Genomic DNA, 20,570 nt, shown 5'->3' with positions numbered 1-20,570 from the left:
CCTTTGACCTCTTTATCAAACATAAAATTAGAAATTAATCTAAAACAAGCCTGTTTTTAAAGTCTGACTTAAATGGAGTAAATTGAGTGGATGATGATATAAAGTGTGTAGAAACTGGCACACAGATGGCCGTCAGCTCTCGCTACTAACGAAGTTGAAATGAATGGGTCTGCTTCACTGCTTCCCTACATTAGATGAACAGAAACTAAATGGTCGGTTTAGAACAGACAGTTTCTCATCTACAAGCTGCAGCACATCCTTTTCTTTTCTCTTCCCTCAGGTAACATGAGAACATGCAGGGCACAAGTTACTAGATAAGGATTCTTTAAAGTTTTAGCAAAGTTGTTCAATTAAACAAAAACAGACCACAGCCACTTATGAAAAACATGCTTTATTACTGGACATTTTTCATCTTGAAATGGACACAGCAGGGTTCAAATACTTTGAAACAATGGATATTTTCATGACACAATCACCCGTGCACTTATTGAAATGCTTTAATTCAGTCCTTCACATTTAAAACAGACTATGCATAGATGACACCGGCAGGAAGACTAATGGATCACTGGAAGAGTGGAGTTTGCGAGAGGTTGATCTTTACAGACTACTCTAATGAGAAGTGTGGGTGTGCGTCAAAAACAGCTATCAGATGATCTGGCAAGTAGTGTTTTTGCATAATGTCTGTTGGAAGGATTCTCCATCAGAAGACAAGCTTCTCCTTAAAAGAGACGTTTCTCGTAACTGTGGGAGAAAGAGTATGAGAAGAAAAGATCACACGACTTATCCACGATACTCCCTGAGGTTTCCTGTTAAGACAGACACAGCAGTAGCCTGATTACAGGCGCTAAAGAGGAAGTTTAACTGAAGGCTTGTGTGGTTGTGGTAAGACATGAAACTAGGAAATTTGAAGACCATGAAATATGAAACTGAGGAAAACCCATGTCTGTGTGCGTGTGTACCTGTGCAAGCTGTGGACTCCGCCTTCTTTCTGAGCTGATGTTGTTCTCTTTTCAAATTTCAGGTCTCCAGAGTACATCATGGCTCTGGAGAAGGAAAAAAGAAAACAGCTGTTAGATGACAGCAGAAATGGTGAGAAATTAAGTACAATATAAAACTTAAGGAAATAAGAATAAAGCTGGACATCAAATTTCTGTGAAATACAAGATAATGGCCAAGCTATAGAACTTGTAATACACCTGACTGTACTTGGTCAGCCACATCACACTAATGTGATTTACAAAATGTGTCAAGTACATCAGATTCAAACTTCGTAATGAATTCCTTTCCCCCCCCTATAACTGTCAATGTATTTGTCGTCAAAAACATTTCTGCAAAAAAAAAAAAAAAAAAAAATTGAGCACCACTTTGGTCCCCAATCTTCCCCCACACTCTCTCCCAGCTGCCCTGTCTACTCCCTGCTGTGCTATCTGATAAAAGCAACCAAAAAAAAAAAGTTCAAAAACCTTTCTGTATGATGTACAAATGAAAGTGTTTATTTAGACAGTAAAATTCATACTGCATATCGATCATGATTTATGCTTCAAATATCACTGGACATTTAATCACTTTTTTTATTGGCTTGCTTCTGAGTATTTAAACATTCATTTTTCTTCTCGTGTGGCTGTTTGAGTTCTCTCAGAGTGCAGCGTTAACTCTGACAGGTTTGTGTTTTTACCTGAGTTGGGTTAGGCTTTTAGCTCCGATGTCCTGGCAGGAGTGCTGAATGCCAGCGAGCAGGTAAGGAACAAACTTGTGGATGGAGCCTTTGTCCTGCACAGCTCCGGAAACACCCTGAGCGACTTTAATCTTATCGTTCTCACTGGGAGGGGAGAGGAGGGAGAAAGGAGTGAGTAGTGTGGAGAGAACCCCTTGTTAGGCAACCTACTGCTCACTGATAGCATATCAACTTCAACAGCCTGTTTAGACCAGTTTGTTCAGTGAACATCTTTGTAAGCTCGTTAGAGGTTGTCTATTAGATGAAGGTTTTTTTTTTGTTTTTTGTTTTTTTTAAAGTGAAATGCCAGCGCCATACTTTTCTAGCAGGCTCATCATTCTTTACCACCACATAGCAGTACAACAGCTGTGTTCTGCAAACCACTGAAAATGAAATGAGGAAGTGTTGTCTGCTGGGGAAAACTGGCAAAGAAAGGCCCAACAACGTGACAGGCAGACTGGCTGTGTAAGGTGGACAGCCCCTTGTTGTATTACTGATACCTGAAGTATCTGGTCTGGGACCCCAGGTTTTTGTCCATGGCGTCCAGGGAGCCCATGCCACGGTATTTCTTCAGCCTGATGCCATCAGAGAAGAAATATTCACCAGGAGCTTCACTAGTAGCAGCCAGCAGAGAACCCATCATCACTGGACACACAGAAAAAGAAAGTTACTGAAACATTTAACTCTATCATATATATAAAAAAAAAGTCAAAGATAAAATTGTGCCGAGATTACAACAATGAGGTGATTGATTTTTTTTTTTTTTAAATTTGCTCTTTCCACAGTCAGACTTTACCTTCTCACTAACTGTAGGGTGCAGTTAGTATTAGAGATAGACCGATCCGATATTACGTATCGGTCCGTTACTGACCTAAATTACTGGATCGGATATCGGAGAGAAATAAAAAACGTAATCCGATCCGAAGTATCACAAAATCACCTCACAAAACGCGCTACTTGGCGTAACCCAGCTCGGCGCATCGGAGCAGTATGTGTCACGTGACAGAGCGGCTGTTGTCTGCGAGACCTGTCGGCGGTCTGGTGGAGTATTTGGAGCCTCGCTACATGCTTCCTAACCGCGGCATTTCATCTCGGCCAAAACTATCCCAGAGAAGTAAAGCAAGTGTGTAAGTTCATGCCTAAATGTTTGCATAGTATTTCCACGTTAAGCTTAACAACTGATATATTGAGCCACAGCTGGACTGGCGATCGGAGTTCCATACTGAGGTGAAAAGGAAGCGATTTGTCCCGTACTTCAGCTAGAATTAAAAAATCAACACTACTTCTCTCATTCACTTCCCCTCCCTCCCCTGTTATTACTTCAAGCATGAAAATGATCAATGATCAGCTGATCGGCTTTTCTGCCACAAGTCCACTCTTTCTCGTTTGTTTATCGCCCACTTTGTGCTAGAAAGAGGAGACCGGCGGATAAACAACAGCAGCACGTTTAAGCGTGATAAGCTGCTGTTAGAATGTATTTAATATTACTTTCTAGTGTCAGCTGAGGTTTTGGTGGAGCCACGGCTGTAAAAGCTGCTGGTCACGATATCGGTTTGGATATGTGGTGAGAGGGAAACATGAAGATGGAACTAGGAGATGTTCTTACTAAATCATCAGAGCTGAGCAGGGTGATGGAGAAACAGGTTTACCTTTTAGGTGACATGAATGAGTTGAAGGGAAGTTATGAACTGTTTCTGAGAGACAAATAACACCAGGATCCTTTCCTACGTAGCTGATGGCTGGTAACTGTGCAGGGGCGGGTCTAGCAAAGTTTTGTCGGGGGCCAGGGGCACAAAGAATATTTTTCTTTGTTATGTCATTTAAAAACTTTGAATAAATAATTATCTGAATCTTACAACAAAAGTGGTCATCTGATTAAATGTATAGAAATCCATTATTGTATATAGTAATTAGTAAGTCTAATATACACTTTAGTAAGTTATAGTACTTTTTCCTTTGGGAAGGTACCATCTGTGCAGTCTGCAATTCTGTTGAAGAAAGATGCTGAATCTATTTAATTATTTCTGTGCATTTGTTTTGCACTTGCATTAAATTAAAGTTGATTACATCGATTAAGGGGCGGGGGGTGGTTCTCTAATATTTTTTCTGGGAGTTGGCAACCCTATTAGTTAGGTAGGTAAGTACTCTTTAAAATACCAGAATAGGGAGGATGGTGTAGGTTTAAATTTATTAGATTGATCAGTGTTGCTGAACTATAACATGTTTTGGGTGGAGTGTATTTTTTGCATACAGGTATAACAGAATAGCTTCAGTCTCTTGTTTTTTTTAAAACTTGAGTATGAACTTATACAAAATGCAGCAAGATATTTATTAAAAAAAAAAAAAGAAATCCGTTATTGATTACAAAATACGCTATATCGGATTCATATCGGTATCGGCAGATATCCAAATTTATGATATCCGGTATCGGACATTAAAAAGTGGTTTCGTGCCATCTCTAGTTATTATGTTGCATCTTAAAATTCTTTAATCAGTTCTTCAGTAATAAAACAAGAAGATAAAAATCAAGTTTTTCTTTCTCGTTCGACATGGCTTCAATGCATGTTCACCTGATGATCAAATCCATACCTGTGGATGCTCCAAGTGCTAGGGCCTTTGCGGTGTGGCCAACGGTCTGGATGCCGCCGTCAGCGATGACCGGAACGCCAAAACGCCTGGCATACTCTGAAACCTTATAGACAGCTGTGGCTTGGGGTCTGCCACATGCCAGCACTGTCGAGGAGAGAGGAGGAAAAAACAGATGAAGGTGGATTAAACAGGTACAACTGAGAAAGGTGCCCTGTAAAGAACCTCTGTACTACTGTAAATACACAACTCGAGCCAGATGCACCAACTTGTCTTGACTAAGCTTGATCCTGAGGTTTCAGCTAATATGAGCCTTTTAAAAATCTTATGCAGCTTGAAACCACCAAACCAAGCACAACTCAGCTATCCACATTAATGTATTGTGAGTAAACCTAGCAGTATGCGCCATCTTGCTAATGTGTCCTTTAGCAGCAAGCTCAGGCTGATAAAACCTTATGAAAAGTAATTTTGTCATTAAAATAAAAAACAAATTGAATTCAATTCAATCTGTAAACAATGTAGGGGATTGCTTCAGTCGGTTATTTAAAAACGCAGAATGTTGTCTTCAGTGACAGAGGCTGTATGATGATGGCCAACATTTTTACTTTACACCTGCTCTTCACTTGTTGTATGGAGAACTAGCTTTAAGCTTAAGTGGTTGAAGTTGCTTAAAAATCAGCCGATAACACCACGGTATGACATATTTAGCTAAAGAACTGGCCTCAGTTTGGAAGATTCAGCTTTTCCATCATTTAGCCATTGTTCTTTCATATGTCTGACAGTTTGAGAAGGCAAGAGGAAAGAAATCTCCACTGACTAATAATAGGACAAACTGTTCAACGTTTAGAAAAAAGAAACAAAGTGAATGAGCAGACAAACTGGGAACATGTCTGTTATGTTTGTTAAATGTGAAAATGAGGAAGTTAAATTTGTCACATCAGCAGAGAAATACCACACTGCTCTAAGAATCAAACTCTCATAATACACGCTGCCTGTAGCTGCAGAGGACTCTTCAGTGGATTTCAAAGCCATTTTTCAAAAGATCAACTACTCTAATATTAAGCAACAGAAGTAAAGTGCCAAAACACAAATATCCCAACATTCCAATTCCTTTTATTAAACCGCTGAACTCGTCATTTCCTTCCAACTCAGGACTGCAAGGTACTTACCAGCACTAATGATTCCAGTGTTTCCCCACACAGACTTTAGTTGGGTGGGCCAGCAAGGTATATTTACTGCCAACCAGGTTTTGGTTGTTCAATCTATCCGGGTTGCCGTTGTTGCAGCCCTCGATATCAATCAGCTGCATCCCTCTACAGAGGATCTCGGACTCTATCTTGGACTGCAGCTGGCGAAGAGAGTGCTTCTGCTGCAAGCTGGAGAACCACCAAAACCACAGCCTCCAGCAGGTGAACAACTAGAAAAACTGCCAAGCTCACCAAGGCTGCGGAGCGGAAGGACTCATGTCCCCAGCTTAAGACCAAGACGAGTAAAAATCTAGTGCTCAATAAAGTGGCAGTTCTTTAATCTGATTATGTGGGGAAATACTGGATCCCTATTTATTTTCTACTCTGCTTCTATTCAGTGAAAAACACAAAAACGTTTCAGAGGGAACTGTTATCATATGCAATGGCCGTACTCTAAAACAGTGAAGCTCAATAGGTTCAAGCTACAAATCTTTACTATTCTACTCTGTTTTGACTCATGAAAAGCAGGGTCAAAGCAGAAACGAACCCACAAAGCAGGTGAGTGCAGATTAATTTTCAGCCAAAAACAGTGGCAGCGACTTCTTTAACATCTTTCCCCACATTGTAGACAAAGGTGATTAATTCTTATCATTTATATCCTTAAGCAAAGTCTGTCCCAACCAGCACACAAACATGACCACAAGTGCTGAACAGAGACACCCTGTGGTAGCTAGTCACACCATCTAGTAATCCTCTGCTTTTTATTTTGTTCCAATGTTAGGAATGTGTGTTAGACATGGATGAGACGCCTAACACAATAAGCAGTGGCCTTTGAACCCAGCCACTATCTCACCAATAGTATCTTTACATTTGTGTCTCAATCTGATGGCTTCAAACAGAAATCAAAAGGTCAGGAAAGTGGGTGGAAGAAGAGCAACATTCACTCAGCATTAGGGATGGGTATCGTTTAGGTTTTATCCGATACCAGTACCAAACCGGTACTTTTGAAACGGTGCCGGTGCTTAAAGAATGGAGAACACAAAATTGGTTCAAAAACCTCTCATGTTCAGCTGGTTTTTTTTGTAAAAAAAGATAACAATGTTAGCCTTTTCTGCAGCTATAGGGGATTTATGGTATCACTCTTGGCTGGAAGTGATACCATACTTTTTCAATGGAAAAAAAACAAAACAAACTTTGTCCAAAGACCTCTCGTGTTTAGCTGTTTTCCACTTTTTCTTTGGTCATTTTAGCCTTTTTGGCCAGGGTGAAGGGAGTATCTGCCATCAAACAAGAAGACAGCCGCATGTAACTACGAAGGTGTTTGCTAGTTCACCTTACATGCATTAATTCAATGACGTGGTTAGTTTACACACAGACAACATTAAGCTACTCACGCAGAGAATAACAGCTGCTGCCATCATCATCCGTCATCATTTCTGCTACACTGGCAGGGCTAGGGGCCAGGACTCTTGGGGTTTTTGGGGGATGTTGCTAACTCCGGGTCCGATAACAGGCAACCCACGTGCAGTAGATGTGCACGGTGTGAGGTCTCGCAGCAAGCTATCAAAAACGGCGCATTTCTTGGCTTTTAACAAAATGCTATATGTCGCCAGGTGTTTGATCAGATTCGAGGTAGAGCTGGGCGATAGAACGATAACGATATGTATCGCGATATAACTTTTACTCGATAGAGAAATTAAGCTATCGCGATAGACCTCGCCGCTCTTGTCCTCTTAAAAAAAAAAAAAAAAAAAGGTCAGCTGAACCAATCACAGCCGCAGCGTCACGTCGCGTGACTTGCTACGTATAGCACAAGTGCCAAGCCGCACGTGTGTTTGTTTGGGAAGCAGCCAGCGGGTAATGGAGGAAATGAGTGTGCCGACTAGAAAAATCAACCGAGCGTGACCGAAGAGAAAACAGATGATGGTTCCAATGCCGGAGAGATTGTCGAACGGAAGAGCCATAGAAGCTCCGTAGTGTGAAGGTATTTCGGCTATTTCAAGTCTGACAAAAAACAGTAGCGTGCACTGTAAATTGTGCCGAAAGCAAGTCTGGAAATACAATAAACTGGTGCATGCGTCACACTGTGCGCCGCGTTATTGTTTCGGTGAAATGAATTTCTACAATACTGTTAATTCTACTCTCTGCAGTGTTTAAATGCTTACATATACACACAGTTACTGTCCCTCCACACATACGACTCGGTTCTGCTTCTATGCCCCAGCTTTGTTTACTTTTTCCCACCGAGGCTTCTAGACTTCTGATTGGCCAACATTTCTGCACGGTTAGGAATCTAGCGCCACCTGCTGCTTTGGCATGTTCATAGCAGCGTTTTCCTTCATTTCTGCCTTTATGTGTGGACGGGATTATTTTTTAAAACGAAAACGGAAAATCTCTGTTTTCAAAAATACCCGTGTACGTGTGGACGTAGCCTCAGTCTCTGACTGGAAGCGCTAATTCGTCATTCGGCTTTTGTCAGACTAAAGTAACTGTTAAAACTGTTTGAAAAGCTAAGCTATACAACAAGGAGAGATTGAGAATTTCCTTTTAGTTCTCAGTTTATTTGATATTGACAAAAGTTAGTCAGTTTTGTCTGTTCTTCTGTAAAACAAACTAAGATTTATTTTTAGAATTAATATTTTGTTTCTAAGTGGAATTGACAATTTAGTCTGTTTCGTTTGTTCTATTTTGAAACTTAAACGCTTTAGCGGCTGCCTTTTGTGTAGTTTGCAATATTTGCCTTTATCTATCTGAAAAAGTCTCATGTTCCTTAAGGACATCTACCCTGTTGAACTTATTATGGGAAATAAATATTTAAAAACAAGCTGCTGATTATTTCACATTTTACTTGTGAGCAACGGCACATTTAAATCTTACAAATATAGTTATTTGGCTTATATCGTGATAGATATCGTTATCGCCTGAAATGAAAAAAACATATCGTGATATGAAAAAATCTCATATCGCCCAGCTCTAATTCGAGGTGTTACCTCCTTTGCACGGTATCACCTTAAAGCACTTGTTGCAGACTGCTGAGTTTGCATCTTTTGCTGTGAAGTACAGCCAGATGTTGACCGCTTCGCCTTGGGCATTTTTAATCTGTAGCTCTGCTCTAAAAGAACGTACGTACCTGGGCCCGCCTACTGCGCTTGCAAAGATAAAATGATTGGCTAGAATCCAAAGTGTATGACATCTCAGGAAGAAAAAAAAAAGCACCGAAATAAAGCACAGAAATGTGCGCTGCTTTTCGGTCTGGTTATTACCGTTTATGTCAGAACCAGTGCCATAATGGCATCGGATACCAGTACCCATCCCTACTCAGCATAATCGACAAATTAGTGTGGACACACGAACAAGCAAAAACCCCAAAACCCCAAAGGCCAACTTCTAAAACTCTAGTACACCTACAGATGCAAAGCTGAACCCCAATTAATGCAGCAGGCTGTGGGGGTGGGTGGGTGGGGGGGGGGGGGGGGGTGGGGGGGGGGGACACACTGTGATGATGGAGCCAAACCGAGCCTAGTGCACACCAGCAGGGGAACTTACTGGAGTATCCCGTAACAGTGGTTGGGGTTTTGGGGCTGTGGAGCTTTATAGCTGGTGGTACACTGAGGGGAGCTGACACACGCACGCACGCACGCACGCACGCACGCACCAGGATGAGAAGTAGGGGAGAGAACAGGAGGCAGACAGAAAGGAAGGCAGAAGGTAAGAAGATGGCAAGATGAAGATGATAGCAAAACAGAATACAAGCAAAAGGAAATGAACAAGAAATGCCTAATGATATCACAAGAATCATAGTCAACATAGAGACAAGTGCAGTCAGAAACAAGGAACAGAGAGAGCCTCACTACAGCAGACAAACAAAACTCATAAAAGTGACAGACTGATTCAGTTATAACATTTAAACTGAGTTTAACCCTTTAAGGCCTACCATAGAACCAAGTCCGCCAGAGCTTATATTATATTTTTACATGCTGTGGAGCCATTTTTGGGAGCATTTCAAGTTGCTATACATCAATACAACCATTATAGCCCAAACTTTAATAATATGTATGCATTAGGTGCATAGTAATTACATAAATTGCAAAAAAGTGCAATAAACTACAAAAAAAATTGAAAATCGTTTTTGTTTTTTTAACATATATTTCTAGTTAGAGAAATTTAAGAGGCTCATCCCTCAAAACTGTAAATACAAAAAAGTTGCACAAACTAGTTTCCCACCACAGGAAATTTATTTTGAGTGTCTTCATAGTTTTATTTTTGAAATACACCAATTTTTATACACTGCAGGAAAAACGAAAATAAATATTATAGCGCAAATTTGCAAAATAACAGCATATGCATCAAAATAAACTATTTCCAGCAGTGCAATATGAGTCCTAAGCATCCCAGAAACGACACAGAAAGTCATAAACTCAAACATAACTTTTTAAAACACAAGTATAGGCTCATAAGGCCCCAATCGTAAAAAAACTACATTTCCGCAAAATGACGTCACTTCCGGTTTCGGGCAGGTCATGCGGTCATGTGATAGTTCGCGCTGATGGATGTAGGAAGTGTTACAAACAGCTGATGGATCGGCGAAGCGTGTTTCTGGAATATCATGTTTTTGTTGCTGCAAGTGATTTTTATGCAGTTTTTGCAAAGCTATATGTGGGAGGAAACTGTGACCTAGGACAAGCTGATGGCATAAGATGTAAGTACAACTCCTCCGGTTTCATATGCAAAAAAAATTATTGCGCTAGCTTACGTGGTTGCAGAGCTACCGGGATTTAAAAATAGTTACGCAAAATGGAGCGTGCCCGCTCCGATCGGCTGTAAAGGGTTAAACAAAAAGCTTTCCTCATTTCCAAAAGGCAAACAGTCAGGATTAGAGCTGCAGCTAGCAATTATTTTATATTCTCCATATTCTATCAATCATTCAACCAATTAATCAAATAAGTAGTTGTCTCATTAACAAAAATATTTTGTAATTATTTATTTACAAAAATAAATCATTAGAAACATAGCAATATGTATGTATGTATGTATGTATGTTTAACCTTTAAGCCTCTATAGGAGCATGTGCTGTGTGCAATGAAGAAACACGAGCACAAAAATTCTCAGATTTTCTGAGGCCCTGTGCTTTGATACTTTTTCTGCTGCAGAAAGCAGACCTTCAGATGAGTGACGTTAATAATAATAACAATAATAACAACTACTACTTATAATTCAGTGTCCAAGCTAATAATGCCAGGTCAGTGGCTGAGAGTTTTAGTGGCTTGTATATTCTTAGTGGCCTATATATATTAAGAAAAAGCTTTCATTTGTATTCATATATATTGGTACAATTTAAGTCGTAATTTATATTTTATATTAATCTAAATCTGCAGTATAACGTCACTTTAGTCTTGAAATAAATATGCTCTAGTACACCCCATACCCCCCTTTAGACGCACCCCTGTTGTTGCAGGTATTGCTGCCATATAAAGTAGGACAGCTGCTGTCAGCCTTCTGCAAGCTGCCTTATAAACATACCAGGTTCAGTCAGTCTGCACTCGTACGCTTTTTAACTTCTGTAGCTTTACTGTAGATTTTCATTGTAGCACCGCTGTTTGTTTTACACAAAGTTTGCATTTCTTTACATTGGAGTTTCCTGATCAGCTCGTACGTTTTTGTTTTGTTTTTTTTTTAAATACCAATTATAGAATTTTCTTATCTAATCTAGTTTGACATATCAGGCCCAACAAAAACAAAACAAATAAAAAAGGTATAAATCAATACAGTTCAAGCCATTAACATTGTGAAGCTTTTGTGGAAACCAAATTAAACAGCTTATCCAAACCAATCCCCATCCCAAAGTCTAACCTAATATTTAAAAATAAAATAAAAATAAAATAAAAATGTGATACTCAAAATTAGCCAGGTGCAAATGTTTTCAAGGAATTAAAATAAATGATAAAAGGCTGCTGCATCTATAAAACCTCACTAGCATACCCTCTGAGTCTGAATTGGATCTTTCAGCCAAAGTGATGTAGCTGGAGGGTGAAGAGCTTTCGAGGAACACTAAATTCTATGATGTGCCAACAAAAAGTCCAGTATGATTGAAGTGTAAGGCAGACGAGTTAAATCACAGAGAGGTAATACATCTGCCGCACAGGTCGAGGTTGTCAGAATATACTTTAGATAGTCTTGATTTTGACAAATACAATCTACAGGGTGGGCCATTTATATGGATACACCGTAATAACATGGAATGGTTGGTGATATTAAAGTCCTGTTTGTGGCACATTAGTATATGTGAGAGGGCAAACTCCTCAAGATGGGTGGTGACCATGGTGGCCATTTAGAAGTCGGCCATCTTGGATATAACTCCCCCCCCAAATAGGAAGAGGGCCATGTGACACCCACCCTGTATTTACTGTCTTAAACTAAGTAAGGAAGAGTCTTGCACATGAGGATGAGGTATGAATACTATCAATTACTTTTTCCAAGTAATCTTCCCCAAATTTAAGACCCAGTTCCTTTTCTCAACTGGAAGTGATCTTTTTGGTTGAGTAATTGGCCAGTGCAGTAATGAAAGTATATATTCATGAGATAAGAGCCTTACTGTGAGACTTCAACTCATATAAGTCCTCCCACAAATGCTTGGGGGGCTGACATGGAAACTCTGGGGAAGCAGAGGATGCAGTGTGTCTTATTTGAAAACAGCTGAATAAATATGAGGGCAAATTGTACAAAAGACATATCACTAAAAACTGAGAAAACTGTTGTCTTTCCAAAAAAATAAACAAATAAATAAATAAATTATAATGAAAACATTGACTCCTTTTCTTGCACATATATGAAAGGAAGAGGGGGGCTGATTATTACAGATTGGGGTCAGAGCAGAGGCAGAGACAAAATTAAGGTGGCACTGGAATTGATACCAAATTTAAAATAAATAAATAAATAAATAAAAAAATTTCCACAGAGGCAATTACAACAGGGTTATCACAACAAGGGATTAAACTTGATATGCACTCCTAAATACTTAAAGCCAGAAAAAGTTAGACGGAAAGGTAGCTCCGTTTTGTCTAAGCTCCTGTGTATCAAGGTTTATGGGAGAAAGAGACAAAATTTTAAAGTGATTCCATAATAGCAGATAGGGGAGTCGTTGGATTTGTAACATAATAATAATAAATCATCTGCATATATAGCAATCCTGTGCACTATGCCACAGGATTGCACTACACCACTACAAAGACGTTCTGAGAGGTGGCTGAGAGAGGCTCTACTGATAAAGTGAAAAGTAAAGGTGAGAGTGGGAAAGCCTGCCGTGTAACAAGTTTTAAGTAAAAGAATCTCAGTCTTAGTACAAAAGTGATGCTAATGGGGTGATGCTGATACTCTTCACCAAATCAATAAAAAAGGAGTGTATGAAAAGCAGGCTAGATTTAGTATCATGATTAAAGAAATAAATGAAAAATAAAACAAATACAAAAAGCTAAACAAAAACTGAGGAGTACCTCTCACCCCCACCCACTAGGCCCCATTCCCCCAAAAAAACAACAACTTCAACTTTCTAACCCAAACTCCTGCTACACAGTAATAGCAGCTCCACAGAACCATAACTTAAGTACTAAATAGATGTCCCAGTGTAAATAAAACATCTCAATGAACATTAGTTTAAAACCATAATCATGTACCGCATTGTCTAACTTAGAGGACAAGTTCACAAAGGATGACTTAAAGTCCACTAGCACTGCAGCTTTATGCCCAATTTGAGTAATCAGTGCAGAAACCATAATAATTGATTGTTATTTTCTATAATAAAATGAGGCTGCAGCATAAATGTTTCACAGCCTATGATGTACAAAGATGATCAGACATCAGATAGTAGAAAGGGTCAGAACTGTCAACAACAGTTACCCCTGAATGCAACAAATTGTCAAACTAAGCAACTGGAAATGCTCACGTTTCCATCAGGAATCTCATAAAGTACACAAAAATACAGAATTAATTGTCCTTCAATACGATATACTACACAGGGTGAAAGTTTAGGTTTCCATTCTTGGTTTGGTCCGTGCTTTAGGATTCAACAAGCAAAGCAGACTTTAAGTACTGTTTATTGCTGCAGAAGAACTTTACTGCTGCCATTTTGTAGCAGAAGCTGCTACACCATACAGATCAAAGGCTTCAGACTGGTTTAGAGCCGTTTTATAAAAGGAAGCAGGAAGTGATGTGCCTGTTGTCTGTACAGTTTTGCCTTCAGTCACTCACCTTCCTGCGTGATGCAGATGGAGCCGCTGCCCATCCCCACTCTCAGTGCATCCACTCCTGCATCAATCAGATTCTTGGCCTGAGCTGCAGTCACGACTGCCACAGACCGGGTGAGACACAGAGGAGGGGAAAAAAACAAACAAACAGTAATTTTCACCACAAACAACAGATCAATGAGCAGCAAATACAATCAAAGACATGAATGTTCAACACTCAAGCCCACTGGCTGTGAACAAATGTAGGATGTGTCGCTCCCCCTTTGCACGATACGCCTTTATCATGGACCATTCTGACAAGTGCATACATAGAAAACAGCATCCATTCTATAGTGAACACTTTCTTTTTAGAAAATACTTTCTCTGAATACTTTACATATGAAAATATTAGTGTGTGTAAAGTGAAGTTACCATTGCCACCGATGACCTGCAGGTTGGGGTACTTTTCTTTAATATATTTGATCATATTGATCTGGAAGATCGAGTTGCCCTGAGAGGAGTCCTGGAGGTAGAGAGATGAAACATAACATGATCTTCCCATTCAAAGACATGAAGACTCACCCAGATTGAAGATAACCCCTTAACAACAAAAAACTGTGTATTCTAAACAATAATTGGCAGGTCTACTCTGTCCTTCATCCAAGCGACTGCTTTTTCTTTTCAGATTCCATGGTTATGCACTGTTTCATTAAGTGGTTTTAGTTAAATATTTGTCAGTGGACCAAGGCAGGTCTCTTACTTGCATGACAAAACCAAAAATTGGTCCCAGTTTAAGCCCCGTCCCCAGTTTCAACACGACTTAATTTACCCCCAAACTCTGCACCTGAAACATTCCATGCCTTTAAAAAGCACATTAGAAGTCCTTACTAGTACAACCGCATCCACTCCGCTCTGCACCAACAGGTCCAGTCGGTACTTGTCGTCATCGTGTGTGCCGATGGCTGCACCACACAGCAGCTGTTTCCGAGAATCTTTGGAAGCTAAGGGGAAGTCTCTGTTCTTCTTCAAGTCTGTGCGAGCGATGATGGATACCAGGGACCCCTCTTCATTCACTATGGGCAATTTACCTGCAGGAGGAACCAAAGGCATGAAAGCGTGCTCATGCTGTGCACTTAGAAGCAGCTTACCCTGTTCCTTGGTACATTTTTCCCCATCATAGGGCTTCGTGATAATAGCCAAAATTATGATCACGATTATTCAGATTTTTGCGCCAAAAACTTTTATTGCACTGTAATGTAAACAGAGCACTGCTTTAACATCAACACAACAGTGTTGTGCTACATTCCAACTAATGTACAAATCATTACAGAAAAATAAAACTGATCCTCATCAACTAAAGTCATGGCATCTCTTGGAAGAAAAATAAATCATTTTATAAACTTTACACAAAAAACAGAATACTGCTGTCACTTTTACACTGCATTATATTCCTATTAAAAATCTTTGCAAAACAATAAGACGTTTATCCATCTCACCTAAAGACAAAATAGTCTCATTCTACTCACTGTACCAGCATGACATATGTGAATAAAATTTAGCAAAGAGAGCCCAACAGATACAAGATTTTTAAGAGCAATAACAATATTTCTACTCTATATTTGGCGGTTTAAAAATCCAACATTGGCTGATTTTGTTTTTCCCCTTTCAGACACATGAAACTGATTCCCATAACAATTATTATGTGTAGTTATGATCATAGTTTATCCTTACTGAGAAAATAATGACAAAGCAGTTTAACAATGGTCTTGTTTTACTGTCACTACAAGTCATGGGTTACTCATTTACACTCTGCAAAATTCTGCTTAGATCAGCTTGTTCTTAGGTGCCCCCAACAAGGACGTTACAAAGTGCCCTCTGGTGGACAAACAGTGTAACATTAACATTAACATGGCGGAAAGTTGTTTTTTAGTTTTTACAATTTCATCTATCAGCCAGCTGATATATCGGTGGAGCTCTAGCAGAACACAGTGGCTGTGAGATCCCATTTGTTCCCCCTTCCACAGTTTGTTTACAGTGCAGCTCTATCCCACATTGAGAAAATAATTGCATGAGGGGATAACATATCTTTTGTCCCCTACACTGACTAGACAATGCAGTTGTATTGGTGATTTCAGTGAGTCTTTGTAACCCGGATAGATGTGCTGATGGACTCCTCAGGTTCACCTTTTATGGATGTCTGCACTGACACTGGATAACGTGAATCATCCAGTGTTAGCTTAGACAATGCATTTTCCCCCCCCTCTGCCTTCATGAAGTCATTTTACCACAGTTAGTAGAGCAGGACGATATGACCAAAATTATTTATCACCATATACATGTGAAAATTTGCGATAACGATATAACTGACGATATAATTGACACTAGACAAAATACTTTACAACTCCACAACTTTATTAATGCAAAAAAAAAAAATCTAATAAAAAAAATAAAAAAATCAAAGAATTGATTTTAAGTGTGCCGTATTTTAAAAACAAAAAACAAAACCCAAAAACAAAAAAACCCACAGTAATAACGACAGCCCGCTAGCATGCTCTACCAAAAATAGTGCTTTGTTGTGTATCTGACGGATGAAAGCTAAACCAATTCCACACCACTGAAGTTGCAGCATTTTTACAAACCAATTCTGGTTCATCTGTTTCATTCAACGATCCGCTTTCGCCCTTCTCATTCTCCGTCGCCGCCATGCTTTTTCCGCCATGTGCGTATGAAATCAAAGGCACTGCGCATGCACGTTTTACCCATATTCTATCGCGATATTTCATTTTCTTATCATTGCCCAACATTACACCGGTATTACCGTGAACGGTATGATATTGCCCAGCCCTAACAGTTAGTGAAGTGTTTTCAGGTGGTTGAAGAAGTTAGTTTGTTGCTTTGCAGATCGCACTAAATCTAAAGTATTTCCAAACAATGGATGAAGATCTGTTTAGAATAACAACCTCTTTGCCTTTTGCTGTGCCAGACTTTTGCTATTTGTTTTGACTGTTTGATATCTGTTGTTTATCTGTCTTTGTACTGTTTCTCATTCAGAGTACATCCAGGAAACTTTAAGCTGCAGCATGCAGGAAACAGCTGTGACTGGTATGTGCTGGCACACCGTCAGGCAGTAATTTAGGGACTGCTTTGTGTTCAACCAGCAGGGCACACATTCACATTAACAGTCAATCATGTTCCCGCAATTGTGGAAAGCCAAAATTATGATCAAGGACAAAATCTGATCAACTGGCCCAACTTAATCATCATATTATCAGGTCTTACACGAAACAACCTACACACCTTTCTTACTCCTCTGGAGGATTTCATTGGCTTCTTTCAGAGTCACCCCAGCGGGGGCAACCACCAGATCATCTCGCTTTGTCATCACCTGTGAGAAAAATATTACAAAGGTTTCTAAGAAAGTGTCTCTAGAGCATTTTGAGATGTAAATTTCAAGATCAAACCAATTTTTTGCATGCCCACCTCACTCAGTGGAAGGTCGTGGTCCTCCACCTTCAGAAAATCGATGTCTCTGGATGAGATGATGCCCACCAACTTGCCGCCCATTTTGCCGTTATCTGTGACAGGGATGCCACAGAACCCATGGCGTGCCTTGGCCTGGAAGACATCCCTTACTCGCTCGTTGGGGCTCATCACCACAGGATCTGTGATGAAGCCCTGCTCATATCGCTGGAGAAGGAAGGGGAGGAAGGAAATGAGGAGGGGGAAAAAACAGGATGGGGATGTGGAAAAATAAAGATTGAGCAAAAAAAAAAAAAAAGGAGCAGTGAAAGGAACATAAAGGAATCATTGCCTATACTCTATAAGCTGGGAAGCAGACAAATACACTGCTCTACACATGCACACAAAAAAGACACGAGTTAAGAAAGATGAAAATAAACATGCATAAAAAAGACAAGAGACAGACTGAACACAGAATCACTACCTTGACTTTGCGAACTTCATTAGCCTGGAACTCTGGAGTGCAGTTGTGGTGAATGAAGCCTATACCACCTGTTAGCTGCAAGAAGAGATAACACATGCGTGTGTGCCTGAGGATGGCCAGATGTGATGACAGAACAATAAATGCCTTTGGTTGTTATACTCACTGCCATAGCGATGGCCATGTTGGCTTCAGTGACAGTGTCCATAGGAGAGGAGACGAAGGGGGTCTTCATGGTGATTTGTTTGGTGAGCGCCGATGTCAGGTCCTACATACACAGAAACACTCAGTTTAACCTTTCAAGCCTCACACAGTGGGGTAAGCAGAGGTGGAAATATTTAACCAGTTTCAGTTTAATGGCTGTGACATTACAACGTCACATTTTTTTGGACATTAAAACACTTGACACTATGTATCAGTTTGTTACAACATACCAGCACAAAACATGTCATGTTTTTAGGCATGTTTTTAGAGTGACACAGAGTTTTTAGACTGTGTGTGTTTAGATAGTTAAATATTTGGAGCGAAGAAAGGCAACTAAACAGATTTATGAATGGCACTGACATTTCTTTCAACTTACAGGACAATCATGTCGTCTGAGGTGTTTCACCACCATCTGACTGTTTTCCAGCTGAGAGAAGTACTTCTACTTACAGCTATGCTTCAATAGTATATGTCAGTAGGACACAACATACTGTTTTTAATCTGAGTGACTGTGGAGTAAATTTAACATGTTCTCATGGTGACAGACAATATTTTTTTTAATCTTCTGATACAAACTATTTTTGACAAAGTGGACTAAATGCTCAGTTTCAATTAAAGCCACATGAGAGATGCAAGTGACTTTTATCCTTTTTGAAATACATTGTCCATTACTTACTTTTATTTTAATAGACATTTGTGCAAAACTCTTGAATTATGCCCAAAAACCTGTTTTGTGGGGTCATGTTGACCGTAGGCCTCCAAACTCTAACAGTCCTAGTAAATGCTTGTTCAGTGAAATGCAAGAGCAATGCATCAGTCACCCTAAAACTAAAAGAACATAAGGAATGCTTATACAGCATATCTCAACATGCTGAGCCACCTAAAATCACCATAGAAGAAATTCCTTCGTTACAACAGTCCAGTCCAAACATGAACACACCAAAACTAGCTGAAAAAAGAAAAAAGAAAAAAAAGAGAAAAGAAAATAGTTCAGAGCTACTGTTTAAATGTGCATTGTAAAAAGGATGCATATTAACCAAGTTACACATATATTTGGTCAGACTGTTGCTTTCTATGTCAATAACAAAATGTAACCCCTATAGACATGGTTACTAGTATTTTCTTGTTTTTACCTGGTAATATTATTTCCGACACCCCTTGAACACACTTTGATTTTCCGTAGTTCAGTGAATGCAACAAAAGCACGTTGCTGCATTAAGCTAGGCAAAACGGAGCAAGACACCCGAGAGCAATTAACAAGCTACACAAGGCCTTTATGTGTTTTACTCTCGACCAAAACCAGGCAGAGCGTGTATTTGTTTCTTGGGAATTCCGGTGAGTTACTAGAGATGATAAGTTAGCAGGAAAACTTATGCTAATTGTACATGTGGTAAACACTGCAACAGTGCGAATTCTGTATTGTCTAAAAAAAGCTAAAACCAGTCGGAGTACTTGAATTGTGTGTGAAATGGAATGTCGTATTTTATTTTATTGTCTATTTGATTGGGCATCTTCACAAATGCGCAAAACTAATGCAGGATGCACTTTTCTTTTAGCCATAAATGTTGTGCAGTGCCTTTCCTGCACTTTGTAATTTCAGTTATAGGTTAATACATGTAAATAAGTTATTTAAAACTAGTTACGTTACAAACATTTCATGATGTGATTACATATGCCTTAAAAAGGGGTATATATATACAATTGATTGTAATGCTGTAAAGCAATACAAATGGAATTCATAGAGACAGAACAATGTTAAAACAACAGTGTACTTGATTTTGAAAACTTTATGAGATCTCATTTTATTTAGAAAAACTGTTAAGAACTATTTTGTTTATTGCTCTGTACTGTATGTGCAGACTGGTTTTTTGTGATCCTGGATCTGAAGTGGTTCTGGATATGGATGGCGAGCCAGACCCTGTGAAAACTCTTGGCGAATCCAAAAGCAGTGTGGCCAGCTGTTCTGGATGCAGGAGTAGAGTTACAGTCTGAATTACTTCGAATCGCAGGATTTCTGATAAGCAAGAACAAAAACTGCTTACTTGATACGGATTGTTTCTCTGGGAAACAGTTGAACTCCCAATATCCTGCTCATCAGGAGTCAGGTCTAAAGAGACTACTTATTTTATTTTGTTGTTATTTTCAAAAGAGCGCTCTTCTCTGTTGATCTTCTGTTAATTTTCTATGCTGTTTACATTGGATTATTGCACCACTGTAACATTGTAATAAATCTGCCGGCTGTTCAACACTCAATTCTCTCAAATTTATTTTACTCCTCTCGAATCTAGTCTATAAGTTTAACCCTACTATACTAAGCAGGTGTTACAAAAAGGAAACTGCAGCTCTGACACAAATGTGGTTATGATGTTGCATGAACTAAGTCTAAGATGAACAAGACAGACTCCAAGAGCGCAAACCTCCACCAAGGCAGCTCACTCTCTAGCCAGTATTTACTTTGGGACTAGAATTGTGTGTTCTATGTATTCATTTTTCTCCTTTGTTCTTTTTCAACGTACTGGAGTGTGTAGTACAGTAAAAACAAGTGCAAAGTGCATGCTTTTGGTTTTTGCACTGTTGAAACCCATTTTAATATACTTCACCTACTTTTGAGAATAATTGTGTTTTTATGTGACTATAGTACATCTGTAACATTCATTGTACGGTTTGGTAAAATTAGTTTAACTGTTCAATAATAAAGAGCAAATTAAAAGCTTTAGATC

The 20,570-nt window shown here is 39.4% G+C and overlaps 1 protein-coding gene and 1 long non-coding RNA gene across 3 annotated transcripts in view; one reads left to right on the top strand and one right to left on the bottom strand.

Annotated features, from left to right (window-relative positions):
* Positions 1-372: 372 nt before the first annotated feature.
* The window catches only part of impdh2 (IMP (inosine 5'-monophosphate) dehydrogenase 2), a 37,276-nt gene continuing 17,078 nt past the window's right edge, over positions 373-20,570 (bottom strand). Inside the window, exons 3-15 of one of the 2 annotated variants that reach the window (XM_026153277.1) lie at positions 17,813-17,914; positions 17,650-17,724; positions 17,187-17,393; positions 17,004-17,091; positions 14,595-14,794; positions 14,139-14,229; positions 13,732-13,827; positions 9,034-9,105; positions 4,304-4,447; positions 2,215-2,359; positions 1,676-1,819; positions 960-1,043; positions 373-741 (exon numbers count right to left, since the gene is read on the bottom strand). In XM_026153277.1, coding sequence (XP_026009062.1) covers positions 720-741; positions 960-1,043; positions 1,676-1,819; positions 2,215-2,359; positions 4,304-4,447; positions 9,034-9,105; positions 13,732-13,827; positions 14,139-14,229; positions 14,595-14,794; positions 17,004-17,091; positions 17,187-17,393; positions 17,650-17,724; positions 17,813-17,914 — 1,470 coding nt within the window. In that variant the 3' untranslated portion in view covers positions 373-719. The remainder of the gene's footprint in view (positions 742-959; positions 1,044-1,675; positions 1,820-2,214; positions 2,360-4,303; positions 4,448-9,033; positions 9,106-13,731; positions 13,828-14,138; positions 14,230-14,594; positions 14,795-17,003; positions 17,092-17,186; positions 17,394-17,649; positions 17,725-17,812; positions 17,915-20,570) is intronic. The other variant, XM_026153278.1, reaches the window with a different exon arrangement.
* Positions 17,921-20,103, top strand: LOC113012869 (uncharacterized). The gene is made up of 2 exons (XR_003270762.1): positions 17,921-19,185; positions 19,710-20,103. It is a non-coding gene; the product is annotated as an uncharacterized LOC113012869 (long non-coding RNA).

The sequence above is a fragment of the Astatotilapia calliptera genome, chromosome 20 (assembly GCF_900246225.1).
Source record: "Astatotilapia calliptera chromosome 20, fAstCal1.2, whole genome shotgun sequence".
Taxonomy (NCBI): domain Eukaryota; kingdom Metazoa; phylum Chordata; class Actinopteri; order Cichliformes; family Cichlidae; genus Astatotilapia; species Astatotilapia calliptera.
The sequence above is the reverse complement of the archived record's forward strand: the minus strand, read 5'-3'. Positions and strand labels throughout refer to the sequence as shown.